The sequence below is a fragment of the Phalacrocorax carbo genome, chromosome 4 (genome assembly GCF_963921805.1).
Source record: "Phalacrocorax carbo chromosome 4, bPhaCar2.1, whole genome shotgun sequence".
In the NCBI taxonomy this organism is placed as follows: domain Eukaryota; kingdom Metazoa; phylum Chordata; class Aves; order Suliformes; family Phalacrocoracidae; genus Phalacrocorax; species Phalacrocorax carbo.
The window spans coordinates 1,670,059-1,687,138 of record NC_087516.1 but is presented as its reverse complement, the minus strand read 5'-3'; the positions used below and the strand labels follow the sequence as shown (position 1 = coordinate 1,687,138).

Below are 17,080 nucleotides of genomic sequence, written 5' to 3'. Positions count from 1 at the left end.
ACCCTCATCCAACTAGCAACTTCTGTCATCTTCATCCGACCTCCTTTTTAGCCGAAATGCCTCTTAAGCGTAATTAAAAATATATATAAAATAAACACGTTTCCCAGGCCCGTCCATTGGTCCCTTTCATCTTTCTCCCCTTTCCTCCACCACATGTCAACAGAACACTCCCCTCCTCTCTGGATTTTGGGGGAGAAGGAGGGTTGCCTTAGCTTTATGCCTTGGCCAACAAGCTTAATGCTGCGTTGGCTTGAATGTCTCCAAAGGACACGAGCTTCTTGTATGCAAATTTCTTCTCTGATCTTTCCTCTCGTCCTCCCTCCCTCCATCCCACCCTTCAGAAATGATCTTCCTCGTCCCTGTGCAAGACTCGCTGTGTTGTTGAAAGGTGGTGGAGTCAGTGTGGTGCGCATTTCTTAAGAAAAAAAAAAAAATAAAAAAAAGAGCTTTTAAAGAAATCAAACTAGAAATCTAAAGAATAAGATTTTTTTTCTCTCCCCCCTGTTGCATAAGTACCAGAACAGCTTGTGCCAGGATGCTTGGACTTGTATTTAAGCCTATGTTCAAAATTAAATCTCTGCTGAGCTGGCTAACAGAGGGCCAAATGCTGCAACATGATTCCCTGGGGGAACGTAAATGGAGTGAGAGCAATGTTACATGAAATTTTCCTACTTCAAGAAACTTTAAAAATGTGAATAGTGTCAGCTATAGATGGATACCAGGAATGACTCTAGTTGTTACCTACCTGCCATCTTGGTGTCGCTCCCTCGGGCTTGCATGCACTGGGGCTGCCCTTACCTGTGTGTGATACAGCAGAGTTCCACTCACCTGGATGTGCTCCGTGTGTTTCACCCTGACCTCCCGCTCTCTTTTAGGTGCCTGGGGCTCAGGACCTGGTGGACTTCTCCCCGGTGTACCGATGCCTGCACATATACTCCGTCTTGGTAAGTGACTCTCTGCTGCCCGGGGGGCCGGTGCTGACTCTGGCCTGGGGTTTAGTGAAGACGGTGGGGCGCAGCTCCTTCCACCGGTGCTGCTGGAAGGAGGTGATTGCAAAACATCTATTAACGTTCACCTAGCTGGGAAGCGCGTTACCTGAAGCGGAAAGCAGGCCAGCGCTGGGCGGGTTTGGGTAAAAACCACACAGTTACTTCATGTAGGCCACAGAAATATAAAGGGATATTTTCTCCAACTATCGCAGACCCTGGGTTTATAATATATGTATTTCTTGGTTATATAGTTTTCCTCTGAGAATTCTTCTTTGACCACAATAGCTTCGTTATTCAGTGCAAACGGAGGAGTTGCGGGGGGAGAAATTGGTTTTAAATATACAGTTTGCTGCGCGTAGGAGACCCGCCGCCGCTCTCCAAACGTTGTTTGACAGGAGCAGACTTGCTGCCGTCCCACCAAATGCACCAGGTGACTGTATCGCTCCCAGTTTCCCGACGGTTAGGCTTTGCGTACACTGGAAAAATACGGCCAAACTGGAACCGTTCCGTGGTTGTGTTTGGTTATTGGCTAAAAAGCGTTACTCTGATCCGTGTCGCCCTCTCGAGAGTTTTTGGAGAGGAGCTCCCGCCCCTGCGGCTGTAGGCTGCTAGGTGAGCTACGTTTTCTCCGAGGCCTTATGAGTATGTAAGGTATTGATTTTTTTTTTTTTTACTTATTTATTCATAACAAGGGCAGATGAGATGCCCTTTGTATCTTACCCTTCACCTTTTAATCCCTAAGATGCCTCCAGCAGCGTACGAGGCTGGCATCCGCGGATCCAAGGGACCTGCGTTGCCTGCGTCCGTTCTTTAGCGTCCTTTGGAGAGAGGGAGCTTTCGCTGGGCTCTTCTCCTGCGGTTGAGCAATCCGGAGCCCAGGCAGCAGATGAAAGGAGCACACTGTTCGCAGCTTTCCTCCCTTTCCGCGGCGGAGCCAGGCTTGAGAGATAATTGTTTTTAAGGCACTTCTAAAGCCAGTGTCTCCAGCAATACATAGAAATGAATTTGCGAAAGGAAAAGAATTGTCATAAAAAACATTTATATAAAATCTTTGTGCCCTCATCTGTTAATAATTATGTAATTTGGCCACGCTGCCATGATATTTTATTGGAATGAAAAAGTTAACCTACCCAAAATGTGCTACTCTGTTTATCTTGGACAAGACCCTCCTCCTCAGAGCTGGCGCTGGGAGCCCGGCTCGGGGAACGTGCTAATTGAAGATTACAACTGGTCTGAAACACTTTGTGGATTTCCAAGTGTCACTTTATTCGGAGAAACTTCAGTGAAGAGTACGCGTAATGAAAACAGGATTAGGAATCCTATTTGTGTAGCTTAGGTGCATTTGTTTAATGCAAGGGTATTTATTTAATTGGGTATTTATGTATAACGCTGTTATGAAAAGGATGAAGAGCTTTCGGCGGTGGATATAATGGTTTTGCACGTTTGAAAAGGTCTCGTTTCTACGTTGGGGCTTTGTTGTTGTCTTGTCGCTTTACTTTTTCACCTGAAACAGCCATTGGCCCTCCGAAGCGTATTAGGGAAACGCTGCTGCTGGGAGCCGGGTTCACGGGCAGCGCTCGGCGGTGGATCTGGATGGGGTTGGCTTCTGCTGGAGGTGGGAATCGCGCCGCGGCCTTGGAGATGGCGAGGTTAAACCTGGTGCAGGGGTTTCGCGCCAGTGGGTTAGCGTCCTCTGTCCCCACCCTGACCTGAGATCATTCAACCCTTCTCCTCCTACTCCTCCTCTATTCCAGCCAAGAGCACTAGTAATGAGACCAAAGATACAGCAGAACTCTAAAGAAGGTGCGGTGGTGAGACAGGAGCGAGAGAAAAAGGTAACCAACTGTAGTAAAGGCTCCCGAAAAGAGAATTGCCCTTTTCCTGACCTGTGATTGAATCCTGCCTTGGCTTTCTAGGCCCAACTTGGCTCGAACAATGTCAGAGATCCAGCAAGCATCGAGGGAAACGGCCACATCAGTGTCAGACGGAAGGATCATAATGTAATAGTTACCAAAAAATCCTAATATTTGTCATTTACAATAGCGTTATCTAAACGCTTGGCCTGCAGTTAAAAAGGCCCACGTTGAATAAACATTGAGATATTTATTATTTTTAGTGAAATCGACCTTCCAGTCACCTCGGTTTTATGGCTGTGCTGCTTATAAATTCCCAAAGGATTATTTGAAAAATCCTACTCATATCTGCCAGCCTTATCAGCAGGGCAGAAGTTCACATATTGTAACGGGAGGTCAGCCTTCGGTCATGGTCTTACAGAGGGGGCCAGGCACCTGTAAATCCTTCCTTCAGCAACCAAGGCGAAGTACAATATCAAACAGGCGAGGAGACTTTTCCAGGAAACGCTGAACTTTCTCAGGAAGGGCAGAGGAGGGGGAAAGAAAGTGAAGGAAGGTCAGGCGGGGGTTAATTGAGAGTTGGACCTTGGCGTGGTGGCGGCTCCGGGGAGGACAGGCTCTGCTGGGATGCTTTATGGGACTATTCATCGGCGATTCCTTTTCTTGTGAGAAACGGCCAGCTGATGATGTCTTGAGGAAGAAATGGGCGTAGGGGAGGCTTTGAATATCTGCAGATATCGAGCAAAACATCACAAGAGTGTATTTGTGTATTATACGTGGAGTCGTACACACGGGTAACCCTTTGCTCGAATAACCCTTTGATTTCACGATTTGGATTTATGTTCCCAAACAGTGCCCGGAACAACAAGTCCTTACCCTGCCTGTGGTTTCTGCGTGCAGCAGATACACTCTGAATTGCATGAAAAAAGGCTTTTCAGATGACAGGTTTGGTTTCACGTTGGTACGAATCGGTAACCACAGAACAACCTCGGAGTCTCGGTGAGAATCCTGGTAGTTTTAGGCAAATGCATGCTGTCCTTTTCCTAGGGAAATTAAAGAAAAAAAAAGAGCTGGAACCATGGTTATGGTGGTTCTTCAGATGCCAGGAGCGTCTTATCAAAGGGATACGGGGGGGAGCCAGCAGCAGAGCCAGGACACGGGGGTCCTGGGGCCTGTCCTGGTCAGCTGGCCAAAGTCCATGTCTAGCTTTAGCTGATCCCAAACACTAAACCCCACTTAGTTTCTGTTCAGCGGCGATGTGCTATTTAAGGACATTTGTCTGCAGCGTGGTTAGACTGCTAGGCTGTTGGTATCAGGTATATCTTTTCCTTGAGTTAATAGAGAAGTTTGTTGAAAATGGTAATATTATTATATAAAGAAGAAACAAGGATATTCCAGTGAAGTGATTTTGCCATTGACGTTTTTATCTTTTATGTTGTCTTTGACCAAAGTCTATGTAATGCTCGAGTTGCTTTGATCGATATCCAAAATAAATTAGGAAAGGTGAGGTTTGGGCCAGATGGTTTATCTGCTGGAGCATCTGAACAGCTGTTGGGTGCCTTGTATTTCAAGGCCAAGACATGGAATTGCTTTGCTTTACATAACATAAAATGAAAAGCAGTTTTTGTTTTATGTTTCCCGTAAGCTGTAACAAGGCAGAAAGCAAAGAGTCAACGAAGAGCAGAAAGGAATTAAAAAAAAACCCCCCGAAGCCATAAAAAGCCAAGAGCCGTTTGCACAGAGGGTGCTCCCAAGAAGTTGTCTCAAAGACAGCTGACGGTGATTTAAGTCGCTGAAGCTCCTGCTTCAGCCAGCGCTGTTGCCTGTTAGTACTCATTTAGGGTTTGCCTTCGCTAGGTGGGTTTTTGTAGCTTTATGCTAATTGGTTACCAATTACTTTGAGGTTCTTCACATGTTCATGAAGACACTGGTATTGACACTCCCAGCTCTTTGATCCGAGCTACAAAGGGGTCATTTTAGGGTAAAGAACAAGTGTCCAAAAAGAAAAAAGAAAAAAGAAAAAGAGAGCAGATTCTGATGTAAATACAGGCTTAAAACTGTAGCTGCCTCCTAGCTGATAAAGTATTTCTGGAGAATCCCAGAGCTGGATAATTTAGATAAATAGCAGTTAACAGGTATTTACTATTAATTTATTGTATCTTAACACTGACATTTTTATCTGCTGTGTTGCTTCTACCCCGAGCCCCTCTAACCCTAAAGCTGCTTTGATGCACAAAATACATGAGGAAAGGGGAAAAAAAGTAAAACAAATAAACCCCTCCCTTTCCTAAAAATCATCAGTGTAGGAATGTCTTTAAATTCCTATCTTAAAACGCATTCATTGTGCACAGAATGTATCCGCTCGGTACCTTGTCGCTTGCCTGTTTTAGTGAAGGATATAATGTTTTATATCTCTCAGCTGTGCGAAGCCAGCACGGCCTTGGGAGGAGAAACTAGGGGTTATTTTTGCTTATCGCTAAAATTGCTACGTTTGGATTGCAGAAGCTGCGCGGGGCTCTCCGGCTCAGGGACTCAAGGCAAACTGTTCGGCCGAGGATGGGAAACACCACCTTGTATCTCCGAGCCGAGCAGGTTTCGCCGGAGGTGGGAGATGCCGCAAATCCGGCGGCGGGTCGTTGGTCTCCTCCCAGCCCTCCGCTTAAATCTTTTTTTTTTTTTATTCTTGTTATTCATCTTAGAAGTGTGCTAGCGACGGTGCTGCCTGCGTTGATCCTCCTTCTTCTGCCTTGTGGGCTGATAAATCGGCAGGCTGGTTGCTCATCCTCTTGCCGGTGGTGGCCGCGACGCAGCCGGTCGTTGCTGACCGCTCCCCACCTCTCCGGGGGGGCTCCAGCTTCCCCACCAAAATGTTTGTTCTTTGGTAACGGGGCAAAACAATTAAAGTTCTTCTTTCAAGGGATGAGAAAGCCTCTTGTAGGAACCACAATTCAAACAATAAGAGCTACCCAACCCTCTCTTTCATATGAAAACGTCTCTTTTTTTTCCCTTTGTAATGCTAGTTGTTTCTTTTATTTGATACTGAAACACAAACTGCACCGTGGAAAGTCTGTGGTTTATTCTATTTTTGTGATCAGGTTGTAAAGTTTTCCCTCGGTGTCCTTGGGAACTTTAAAACTTTTTTTTTTTTTTCTGGGGTGGGGGGGGAAGCAGTGGAAAAAATTTCCTTCTCGAAGTCTCTGGTAACTCCTTGTTCATCTCAGACACTTTGCAGATTGTCCCATCGTTGTGTCCTGGCATATCTCACTGTCTGCTGACTTGGCTGACCCACTGGTGCCTGGTGGAGTTAGATAGCTATAAACACAGCACTGAGATCATAGGGAAAGGCTGAGGGTGAGACACTTTGTGCACTGGATTGATAAGGACACAGGAAAAGCCATTAGAGTGAACTGGTGTCAGTGACCTGTGATAACCATTCTGTACTACGTGCTAATGGACCCTGGGTAGTGTGTCTGTCTGTAGTGGCAATAGATTTAACTTTTGTAATTGTCATATTGCTCTTTTAACCCTGTGACCTTATTACCCATGAGAAAACCACTTGGCTTCGATCAAAGAAGCAGCAAAGAAATCAGCGTTCATTCTAAGCTGGCTAGATATGATCACAGGCAGCCTTGATTCTTAAAATATTCAGCTTGAAAAACAGACATGTTAGGGGGAGGGAAAAAAAAATAAGGAGGTTTACTACAATAGCCCGGATGCAGACTTCTTGTCACCTGAGGGTAGGAGCAGCAAGCCGTGCTTTCCCAGGGCTTTGCAAAACTCCGCAGTCACTCACGGAAAATATACTGATATTTTACATGGAATGCTGATTTCATCCCGATCAACTCGATCCCATTCCACTCGTAGTGGCTAGAATAAGAGACTGGCTCTGTTAGTCCTGACCGTGGAAAATATATTGCATCTGTTCAGTATTTCATCGAATCGTTCGGGATGGATGGGAGCTCAGGAGGTCTCTGGTCCAACCTCCTGCCCAAAGCAGGGGCAGCTCTGACATCAGACCAGGTTACTCAGGCCTTTCTCTGGTCTGGTCTTGAAAACCTCCAAGGACCAAGACTGCAAAACCTCTCAGGGCAACTTATTCTGCTCCGTGACCTCCTTGTAGGTACTGAAGGTGGATGTTAGGTCCCCCCGAAGCAGTCACTCCTCCAGACTGAGCAGGCTCCATTAACCTTCCCCTGCAGGGCAAGTGCTCCAGCCCCAACCATCTTGGTGGCCTCCAGTGAACTCGCTCCAGTTTATCGGTGTCTTTCTTGTATTTGGGAGGCCCAAAACTGGATGCAGGTATAGATATAGTCTTAGCGAGTGCTGTGTAGAGGGGGATAATCGCTTCCCTCAATCTACTGGCTTTGCTCCTGTTAATACAGCCCAGGAGGCTGTTGGCCGCCTCTGCTGCCAGGGCAGACGGCTGGCCCGCGTTCAGCTTGCTGTCTGCCAAGGCTCTTGGTCCTTATCCACAGAGCTGCTCCCCAGGCAGTCAGTCCCCAGTCTGTGTTGTTGCAAGAAGTTCTTCCTTCCCAGGTGCAGGACTTGGCATTTCTCCTTACTTACTTTCATCAGGTTCCTGTCAGGCCACTCCTCTGGCATGTTGAGACCGTCTGGATGGTGGTGGCCCTGCTCTCATGCATATTGACTCCCCCCCCAGTTTGGTGTCATCTGCAAAGTGCATGAGTCTGTGCCTCCTCCATGTCACTGATAAAGATCTTGAGCAGGACAGGTCCCAGGACAGACCCCACTGTGGTGCCCTACTTGTTACCAGCTCCCATGTTGGGTACAACTCATTAATCACGACCCTCTGAATGTGACCACCCGAACAATTATTTGTTTACCCATCCAGCTGATCACACATCCAGACTGTGACATCCAAACTCGGATACAGGGCTATTGTGCAAGAGCATGTCAAAAGCTTTGCTGAAGTCAATGACACCCACTGCTTTCCCCTCATCCATAAATCCTGTCATGCTGTCGTGGGAGGCAATCAGATCGTCGGCATGTTAAGCTCATGGTGGTTGTCCCCAGTCCCCCTCTGTTCTGTATTCCTGGAAGCGTGTCCCGGGAAGACTCAGCTCATGACTTCCCCAGGGACTGAAGCGAGGTTGCGTGTGCTGTAGCTCCTCAGATCATCTTTTCAGCCTTTATAGATTAATAGAACTGTTAAGGCTGGAAAAGACCTCTGGGATCATCAAGGCCAACCCCCAACCCAGCACCCCCAGGCCTCCTAAACCATGGCCCCAAGGGCCACGTCTGCACGGTGTTTGAACCCCCCCAGGGACGGTGACTCCCCCTCCTCTCGGGGCAGCCTGTGCCAGGGCCTGACCGCTCTGGCAGGGAAGGCATTTTCCCTCATCTCCAACATTTACCTTTTTCCACCTGTTGGAAGCATGTCTTTTTGGATGGTATTTTAGCTACTATGGCGCCTTTGGCTCTAGGGAGCTCTAAGATCAGGACTGATTTTGGCAGGAGGTGTTCACCTTGGGTGGTGCAGGATACAGGCCGGCTGAAGGACCCTGAAGACCAACACCACTGTTTGCATTGTGTAAGTGTGGGAAGGCTCTTCCTAAGATTTGCTCCATTTCCGGGCGCTGGGGCTCAGAAGGGTCCCGTCAGTGCTTGGAAAATGCCTCAGCTACCCTGGAGGACTTTATGGTGGTGTCCAGAAGTGGTGATATCTCAAAAATAACAAGTGATAGAGACGGAAGTGCGCTGATTTGCAAAGAATTTCCCAGAAGAGCATTGAGTTTTCTAAGGTAAAACTCAGCTTAACAGAAAGGGAAGTCTCTAACAAGCATTCCCACTCTTTTCTCATCCTCTGGTTATAGACTCGTAATGGTTTAGGCTGGAAGAGACTCAGGGAGGACTTTGGTGCAGCCTTCCACTCAGGGCTAAATCTGAAGTCATATCAGCGTTCTCCGAGGCATATCCCGTTGAGTATTGAGGCTCTCCAAGGGTGCGGACTGCCCAGCCTCTCTGGGTCCCTGCTCCAGTGTTTGACCACCCTTACTGCATTTTTTTTCGTGTTAAATTAAGCTGAAGTTATCTTTTTACATTTTGTCTCTTGCCTCTCCTTTTGCTGTGCGTTTCCAAGGCTCCATCTACCCTGTAATCCTGTATTAGATATGCTTCCTCACCCCTTCCCCTCCCTCGCCCCCCCCTCCTCCCTCACCCCCCCTCGTGTTTTCTGCTCCAGCTCCCTCAGTTACGCCGGTGGGCACTGCTGGCCTTGCTGCAATGAGTAGACACCAGTATCGTTACAGCTGCTCTTTTGCATAACACTTTTAAAGCCTTTTTTTATTGCAGCAGGATAACAAGCGACACCGTTCCACTGGGCTGACGCTGGTATTAAATATTCAGGACTTCTTTTTGCTCCTAAAAATAAAGAAATGGCACTCTCAGTGCCGATTCGTAGTGACACGTGAAAGATATTGCAGCATAACACTAGACCCAAATTTGACCCTGGTGAAGCAGATCCAGTTTCTCTTGACTATTCCCAAACTCGGGGGGAGAGCAGAGTCCCGGGAACCCCCCTTAGCAGTGAAGAGTCTTGGCTTGGGCTGCCCTTCGCGGCGCTGCCTCCGGGCTCCGCGCATGGACATCGCTGATGAGCAAACGTAGTCAGCTGTGGATGGGAGTGAAGGTGTGAGGTACGCTGGCCCCGTCTTACCCTGTGCTGTTAACCGTGTTAGTCATCCGGGGCCTCAGACCCGATCTCAGCAGAGCACGTGTAAGATGTGGACTCTCTAAGGCTGCTAGAAAAAGAGGCGTTAGGGAGATTCTTCTGCGTGACGACTGTTGAGCTATTCGTGTTAGTGAAGCTGTGTATTTTGTGCATAAATTAACCCCTGGGGAATTATCATGTGCTGACCAGAAACCTCTTTTTTTTTTTAAAAAAAAAAAGGAGAGTGTGTTTGAGGGGGAGGAGAGGGCTGTGAAATAATAAGCCACCATGTTTTATGCATCTCAGAAAATGGCTTGGTGCACAGCTGCGGTTGCTGTTTTCCTGCTATGTATGTTGTTTCTCATCTTAAAGGCCTATATGCAGCGTATCTGGGAAATGATTGCCATCCTGTTTTCAATAAAACCCTTTTTTTATGAAGGGTCTTGAGTTGGCTGGACATTAATTCTCAATCTGTTTACAAATATTTGTGCAGGAAAGGGTGAGCAGTGTTCAGGACGGGCTTATGACGCATATACCCCCTATTTCAGTCCTTTGTTCAGGAAAATGTGGAAACAAGGCAGTTGTACAATGAACAAACGCTGCCTTTGCATTCCCGGAGCGCGGCGCGGGAGCCGCTTGCTGCGGGGCAGCCGTGGTCTCGCAGCGGGAAGATGAGAAGCACGCAGGCGGCCATCCCAACACAGAAAAAAGTGGCTTCAGCTCAGAGATCAACAGGCAGCTTGGGTTGTGTTTTATGAAGGGCGATGGAAAAGCTCTGATAATTGCTGTGTACAAAAGCAGGGGTATGCGCAACACGTTCAGAAGGTGAGCGTTGCCCTCAGAGAGGTTTTCCTTGGCTCTGCTCTCCCGAATCCCTCAGAATGAGAGGTTTGGCTTCTGAGAAAGGTGTCTCATCTCTTTTATCGTTTGAAGCTGGTACCTGGAGGTCTGGGTGACTAATGATCTAGCTTCCTCACTTTGCGGAGACTTAATCATCTACTCACAGACACTGAGCAACCCACAAGAGCTGTTATGAGAGCAGGGATTTGCCTTTTGCCTTTAAACCTTCTTTCCTGGTTTTACTACCTGCAGCATGTCTTGCTCTAGCCATGGTGGTTGTTCAGGGTTGAAATGCCTTGGAATCCTTCAGGATGAAAAATTGTAAGGAATGACGTAGTCTAAGCTGCTGCTGGATAGGAAGCCTCATGATATTTTTATGTATAGACCCTCTAACTAAACCGGTGCCCATCGACCCGTATGGGTGGCCACGTGTATATCCGTTATTGCCCTCTAGGGAAGCTACTGTTGTGTCCGTCTTCACAGCGTCACAGGTTGGAGGGGACCTCTGGATGTTACCGTGTCCAGCTCCCCACAGAAGCAGGGTCAGATAGGCTGGGCTTGCTCAGCACCGTGTCCAGTTGGGATGGAAGCTCCACAGCTTCTCTGGGCAGCCTGCCCCAGTGTTTCATCACCCTCACAGTAATAAGGTTTTTTCCTACGTTCAATGGAAATTCCTGTATTCCAGTTCATCCTGTGACCAGGCACCACTGGGAAGGGTCTGGCTCTGCCTTCCTTCCGTCCCCCATCAGGTGCTTGTAGATGTTGAGAGGGTCCATGTGGGCCTTCTCTTCTCCAGGCTGAGCAGTTCCAGGTCTCTCGCTGTATGTCACAAGCTCCCATCCCTTAAGATCTTGGTGGCCCTTTGCTGGGCTTGCTCCAGTGATGTCTGTCTCTCGCTCTGGTGAGCCCAGGGCAGGACCCAGCTGTGTCTTGCCAGTGCTGAGCAGAGAGGATCACCTCCCTCGACCTGCTGCCAGTGCTCTGCCAAACACGGCCCGGGAGTCTGCTGGCCTCCATTGCTGCAGGGGCACACTGCTGGCTCACGGTCAGCTTGGTGTCCGGCAGGACCCCCGCATCCTTCCCTGCCAAGCTGCTTCCCAGCTGGTCGCCCCCAGCACGTACTGGTGCCTGGGAGCGTTCCAGTTGAACCAGCGTGCCCTGGCAGCCCCGAGGGCCAGCCGTGCCCTGGGGGGCACCGAGCCCCGCATCGCAGCCGGGCGAGGGGGGGATTGTCCCGCTCTGCCCCGCGCTGGGGCAGCCTCACCCCGAGCGCTGTGGGCAGCGTTGGGCGCCGCAGGACATTGAGGGTATAAAGGTACTGGAGAGTGTCCCGAGGAGGCCACGGGGCTGGGGAAGGGTTTAGAGGGGAACAGTAAGAGGAGCAGCTGAAGTCCCTGGGTTTGCTCAGCTGGAGCAGAGGAGGCCGAGGGCAGCCCTCATGGCGCTCTGCAGCTCCCTCCCGAGGGCAGGAGGAGGGGCAGGGCTGGTCTCTGCTCTCTGGTGACCAACGCCAGGCCCCGAGGGAACGGCAGGGAGATGTGCCAGGGGAGGGTTAGGCTGGGCATTAGGAGAAGGTCCTTCCCCCAGAGGGTGGTGGAGCCCTGGCACAGGCTCCCCAGGGAGGCATCACGGCACCAGCCTGGCGATGTTCCAGAAGCACTTGGACACGGCCCTCAGAGACACGGTGTGAATTTGGGGTGTCCTGTGCAGGGACAGGAGTTGGGCTCGATGGTCCTTGTGGGTCCCTCCCAGCTCAGGGCATTCTGTGATTCTGTGAAGTTCATGAGGTTCCTGTTGAGCTCCTTTCTCAGCCTGCCCAGGCCGCGCCGAGTGGTGGCACACCCCTCCGGTCTGCCGGTCGCTCCTTCCAGTTTTATCATCTGCATTTTCAGGGAGTAGAGGCATCAAAGGCAGATCTCACCCAGCAGAGCTCTGCGGGTGATGGGCAGGAGGAAGGAGAACTCCTGTTCTGCTCAAATGAGCCGAGTGTTGGTGCTTGTGCTTACGCCTGTGTAACGCAGCTATTTCACTGCCTGGTCAGTTTGGCTTCTTGACTTAACTCCTTTCTGTAAACCCATAATTATTACATACGTGTTGGTTTAGGCGGGCAGAGCTGAGAGCTGGTCAAACGAGAGGTCATGCTGGTCCACTTCTGGTGGGGAGTAGAAGGTACAGCATCCCGTGTGCCTGTTTGAATTCAGATTGCGTGGATCACTGCCTTAAAAAGGGGCAAAAACTAGTTGTCAAACGTGGAAGTGGGCTGCTAGGACACGACTTCTTCCCCACTACGGAGGGTGTAGCTAATACTGGATGTGCTGTTCCTCTGCAGCGCTTGGAACAGGAGGTCTGTTTATTACTTTGTTTTCATTTCTCCGTGCTCCCTGACCATTCCCCCGCGATCTGTGATGGAAGAACAGAAAAACCAAATATGCAAATGTAATTTTCCAACCCAAACGTTTTATAGCAGAGCCTTAGGAGCGAGCTGCATTTTTCTGCTCGAACGAGGTGTGCGGGGCGGGTGCTTTTCTGCTCCTTCCTGAGCGTGTGCTTGAACTGAAATCATCTCATGGTACAGAACTGTCTCCTCATGAAAATATCTGATTTGGGGACTTTTTTTCCGCTGTGTGTCTCTGCAGTTAATGCAGACCCTCTCTGTCGGTGATTATTAGCTCTCTGGTAGGAGACATACGGCTTAAAACACGCAATACTAAGCAGGGGGTAAAAAAATGGGTGAGATTTGTTGCACGTTGCATTCTCAGTACATTTTGCCTCCTGTCCTTCCACCTTCCTCTTCCCTTGGCTCCTTTGCCTCCCTCCAGACCCGTCCTTCATCTTCCTCAAGGACTCATTCTGCACTCTTCTTAAATTGAGGGATTATTTTTTCCCCTCTTAATTGATGGGAGCCCTGACAAGAGCTGATTAACTGTTGGGGATGCATCCTTCCTTGCAAAGCTTGTGACCGACTTCCACCGCTTCCTTCCTTCCTCGAGGCCGGAGCGCGAGCTTTCTTCTACAAGCAGACAGTTGCCTCCCAGAGGTTTTATGCACGGTGGCCTCGCATGGAAGACCCTGTGGGCTTGTCCTGAATATATTTTTTTCCCTGGCAGCTCATTCATTATAAAGTTTTAATGAATTTTAAATATATAATGAAAAGAGCACGTGGTTAGAAACCGTCTCCGCTCATTTTACACTGGGAAGTGTTGGGTTGTGCTTTCCTTTGCAGAGGGGGTGGATTGAAAGCAAGCGGAGGAGAAAGGCACGTCCCCGTGCGCTTAACCTTGCAGGTCACCTGGAACGGGAGGAGATCGCCAAAAATGCAACCTGAAAATGTTTAGCCGCTGCTGTTTATAATGAGGAAATATCTGTCTACATCATCGCTTTGTAACTTTTCAAAAGTATGACTTAAAAAGGAGCGGGGGGGTTGGAGAGGGAGCAGCGCCGCCGTATTTTCCAGAATGAGAAACACAGGCTACTTGTTCAGTCAATTCAGTTTAGGTCAAATGTAGTTATGAAAAACAGATGATTGCTGGTGATCAAGCTGTACTTTGACAAATATCCCATTGTTTGAGCGTGCAGTGATTTCTTCAGAGCGTTACCCAGTGCGAGGCTTGGCGATTGCCTTCCTCCAGCTCGGAGCTTGTCAGCGGCGCGGGGCTGGGTGCTCCAGACCCAAGGGCTTGGCTCCGTAGAAGGAGGGATTGCGCAGAAAGAAAGGCTCGGTGCAAAATGGGTGAAGTTTCCACTCTAGCTGTTAAAATAGGAGCTCGCTTGGGGCTCTCAGGAATGATGCTTCCTATGTGCACGTTGTACCCTGTGCAGCAGAGCAAAGGTTTGTTTGGGGATGCTTTTATTCGAGAGAACCTCCTTAATATTAATGTGTCTTAGCCCTGCGTCGCTTTGAGTTATTATATATTCCTTTATGGTTTCCCTTAGAAAAAATTCACCCACGTATTACGTCTGGGAGGTGAGGAGCTGTTATTCACGTTGCAGAGACAGGGCTAGCTGAAGCCGAGATAAATGTCCCTGTGTGAGTCCGGCCGAGGGGAGAGCTGAGCCCTGCTCTGATGTTTGCAGGGTCTTGTGCTCTTCTGCTTCGGAGCTGCTTTGGTGCTTGGCGGAATTGCTCTGCGAGGTGGCTGTCCTTAATCTGACATGTCAAAACATCTTCTGTTTTGGGTGTGATTTCAAATTTCTGAGCTTGAGGAGCAGTGTGGACAGATGTATGCTGTGTGACTCTGGTTTTATGGGCGATATGAAGGCTGCGAAGTGCCGAGGGAACGTGTAATCCTTTTTAGGATCTTTGTTCTGAAATCAGGATCCCTTTGTCCGCGTATCTGTCAGCCTATGGGATGTGAGGGACTAATTCTGGGTAACTTAAACTTGGACAGGCTTTTCTTTCTGTGCCTCCTGGCATGTCCCACCATGTAAAAGTGTTCATTCTTACCAAAGACCTCATTGCCCAAACCCAGGCAACCCATCACCCCTGACTCAAGGCAGTTTATGACCCAGCACGGACCAGCTTGTGTCCATGGGGCTACTGGGGAGGAGACTGGGTTGATCAGTGTGTGGGCAGGTGGATCCGATGCTCAGGATGTATTTGTAGGTGGCTGGGAGGTCTAAAGGCAGAAATGAGGTTGATTTAGAAAAGCCTTTTTGTGGTAGGAGAAAAGTATCTCTTGCGTATCTGTCCTTGGAGCGGTGGCAGGAAATATTCCATTAGACGCCAGGAAGACCGAAGCGGTGTATTTGTGTATGGGCCCGGCCATTGGCATCACCACGAAACGTACGCTGTTACTTGATGTATTTTGTCATCTGCAAACAAAAGCAAAGCTATTAAAAATAGGGAAGAAAGGTTTGTGTTTGACTTCTGCGCGGTGTCGCTGGTCTTCGGGGTTCGAACACGCGTTGGATCTTCTGTTGCACTGCTACCACTCAGAGATAAACTTCTGGCTATTCATCACGGGAGAAGATTAGACTTTCCAACAAATCTTAATTTGTGCATGTTACTTTCTACTCCTTTGGAGCAGCGCTAACTGCGAGGAACTGTGAAAGCTCGAGCTGTCATCTCAGAAAAGTTTAATGTCCTTCTCGCCTTTTACAGCTCGGCGTGCTCTGCGCTTCACTTCATTTGTCAGGCACAGCAACTCCACATTTGGAGTACTTCTTCTTTCTAGCTATGAAAAAGTAAAAATTTTAGATCAGAAAAGGCCCCCAAGGGAAATATTTTGAAGTATTTGAGTCTTTCTTTATGTTCCTTCTGGGTGAGCATAGCTCTTTTTAATATCGAGAATTGATTTGATAAATTCAAACCCACTGTTTTAAAAGCTTGCCCACGTGTTCGGTGCTTACCCAAGCAAAGCAACTCTCTCTAACTAGGACAAGGTGATGTTAAATCGCATGTTGGACTGGGGCAGGAGTCTTTTGCTTGGTCTAGTTGAAGGAAGAGCTGTGGTACCTGGTGCTGGCTAAGCAGAATAACAAAACAAACGATACTTGGGTAGCAGAGACTGAAAGCCTTGCGCTCCCTAGCTCTCGGTAAATGCACCCAGCAGCTCCAAACCAATGACTGAGCAGTAGTGAATACACTAAATTTTTCTACTGCTATTAAACAGAAAACACATTTCTAGTTAACATATAAACCTATTAAAATGTGATTGAAGCGGAATTCGCATCCTGGGTTACTTGGAAGATTTCCCGTGGCTACTTGTTTGTCGCATTAGGAGAACTCGCTTTGCCCTGAAAACCCCTGCGTGTCGCTCAAGCCCCCGTGTTCAGCTCGTGCAGCTCCTTCCCTGCGTGCAGACGCGTCCCGTACAGCTGAGATGCCTTGGCCTGCGCAAACGGTAAACGAGAGCACAACTGTGGAGGGTTGGAATTAACGGAGTCACCTGGTAAAGGCATTTGAGGATTTTAGATAAAAAGGACAATCCTGTTGCACCCGTAAGGGTGAGGAGCATTTCCGTCTGCCCCGTCAGCAGTGGTTTGATGTGCCAAAGGGTTTCGCATTCCCTCGGAGAGCTTCCGTCCTAGTTCTTGCCCAAGAAACTACTTTGTCTCAGGAAACCGAAGGGTCACAGGATCTGTTGTAATTGAAATCTCAAGTTTCTAATTTGAAGCTTCGATCGAGCCTGGGAAAAGAGGCAGGTCTTCATCTCCCTGTCCTCTCCCCGGCTGCTGCCCGCTGCCTCCTTGGCTTCCAAAGCAAGCGATGAGCATCCAAGTGAAAATGCCCTTTCTTCACGGAAGGTCGTCCTTAGCTTGTGTGGAGGTTAAATTCTTAACGGGAATAAACTCGAAGGAGGAGGTGCTGTCCCTTCTCCCCGAGACCTGCGATGCTGTGGGAAATGTGCAATGAGTTGCTGAAAGCAAGTTCTCAACACGAGCGTGCTTGAAACCAGGGCTGCTGCTTGTGATTTTGCTTTAAAACTTATTTGCAAGAAAGAATCAGTCTGTTTTGTACGGACATATTTCTTCTCTCTTCTTCAGGGGACTTACTGCAGGGTTTGAGCGTCAGTTCTTCACCCGATCCTTCTCCTCTGCTTGCGTCTGGGAAGGGATGAGGTTTTGGGTGGGCGTAATTCCTTCCAGAACTGCATTTTGCAGCCTGACAGACCCCTGCAAAGGCTCTGCTGGCTGCAGAAATAAACTTTATTAGTGGGAGAGGGAGATCCGTTGCATAGATAGAGGCGAGTTGTTGATGCCTTCTTTGTCCCGTAGCTTTAGGAGGA

At 48.8% G+C, this 17,080-nt stretch overlaps 1 protein-coding gene across 3 annotated transcripts in view; it reads left to right on the top strand.

The window, feature by feature from the left end:
• Nucleotides 1-17,080, top strand: part of EXOC6B (exocyst complex component 6B) — a 313,474-nt gene that overhangs the window by 157,184 nt on the left and 139,210 nt on the right. For all 3 annotated transcript variants that reach the window (XM_064448801.1, XM_064448800.1, XM_064448799.1), the window contains exon 8: nt 876-944. In XM_064448801.1, the coding sequence (XP_064304871.1) occupies nt 876-944 (69 nt within the window). The remainder of the gene's footprint in view (nt 1-875; nt 945-17,080) is intronic.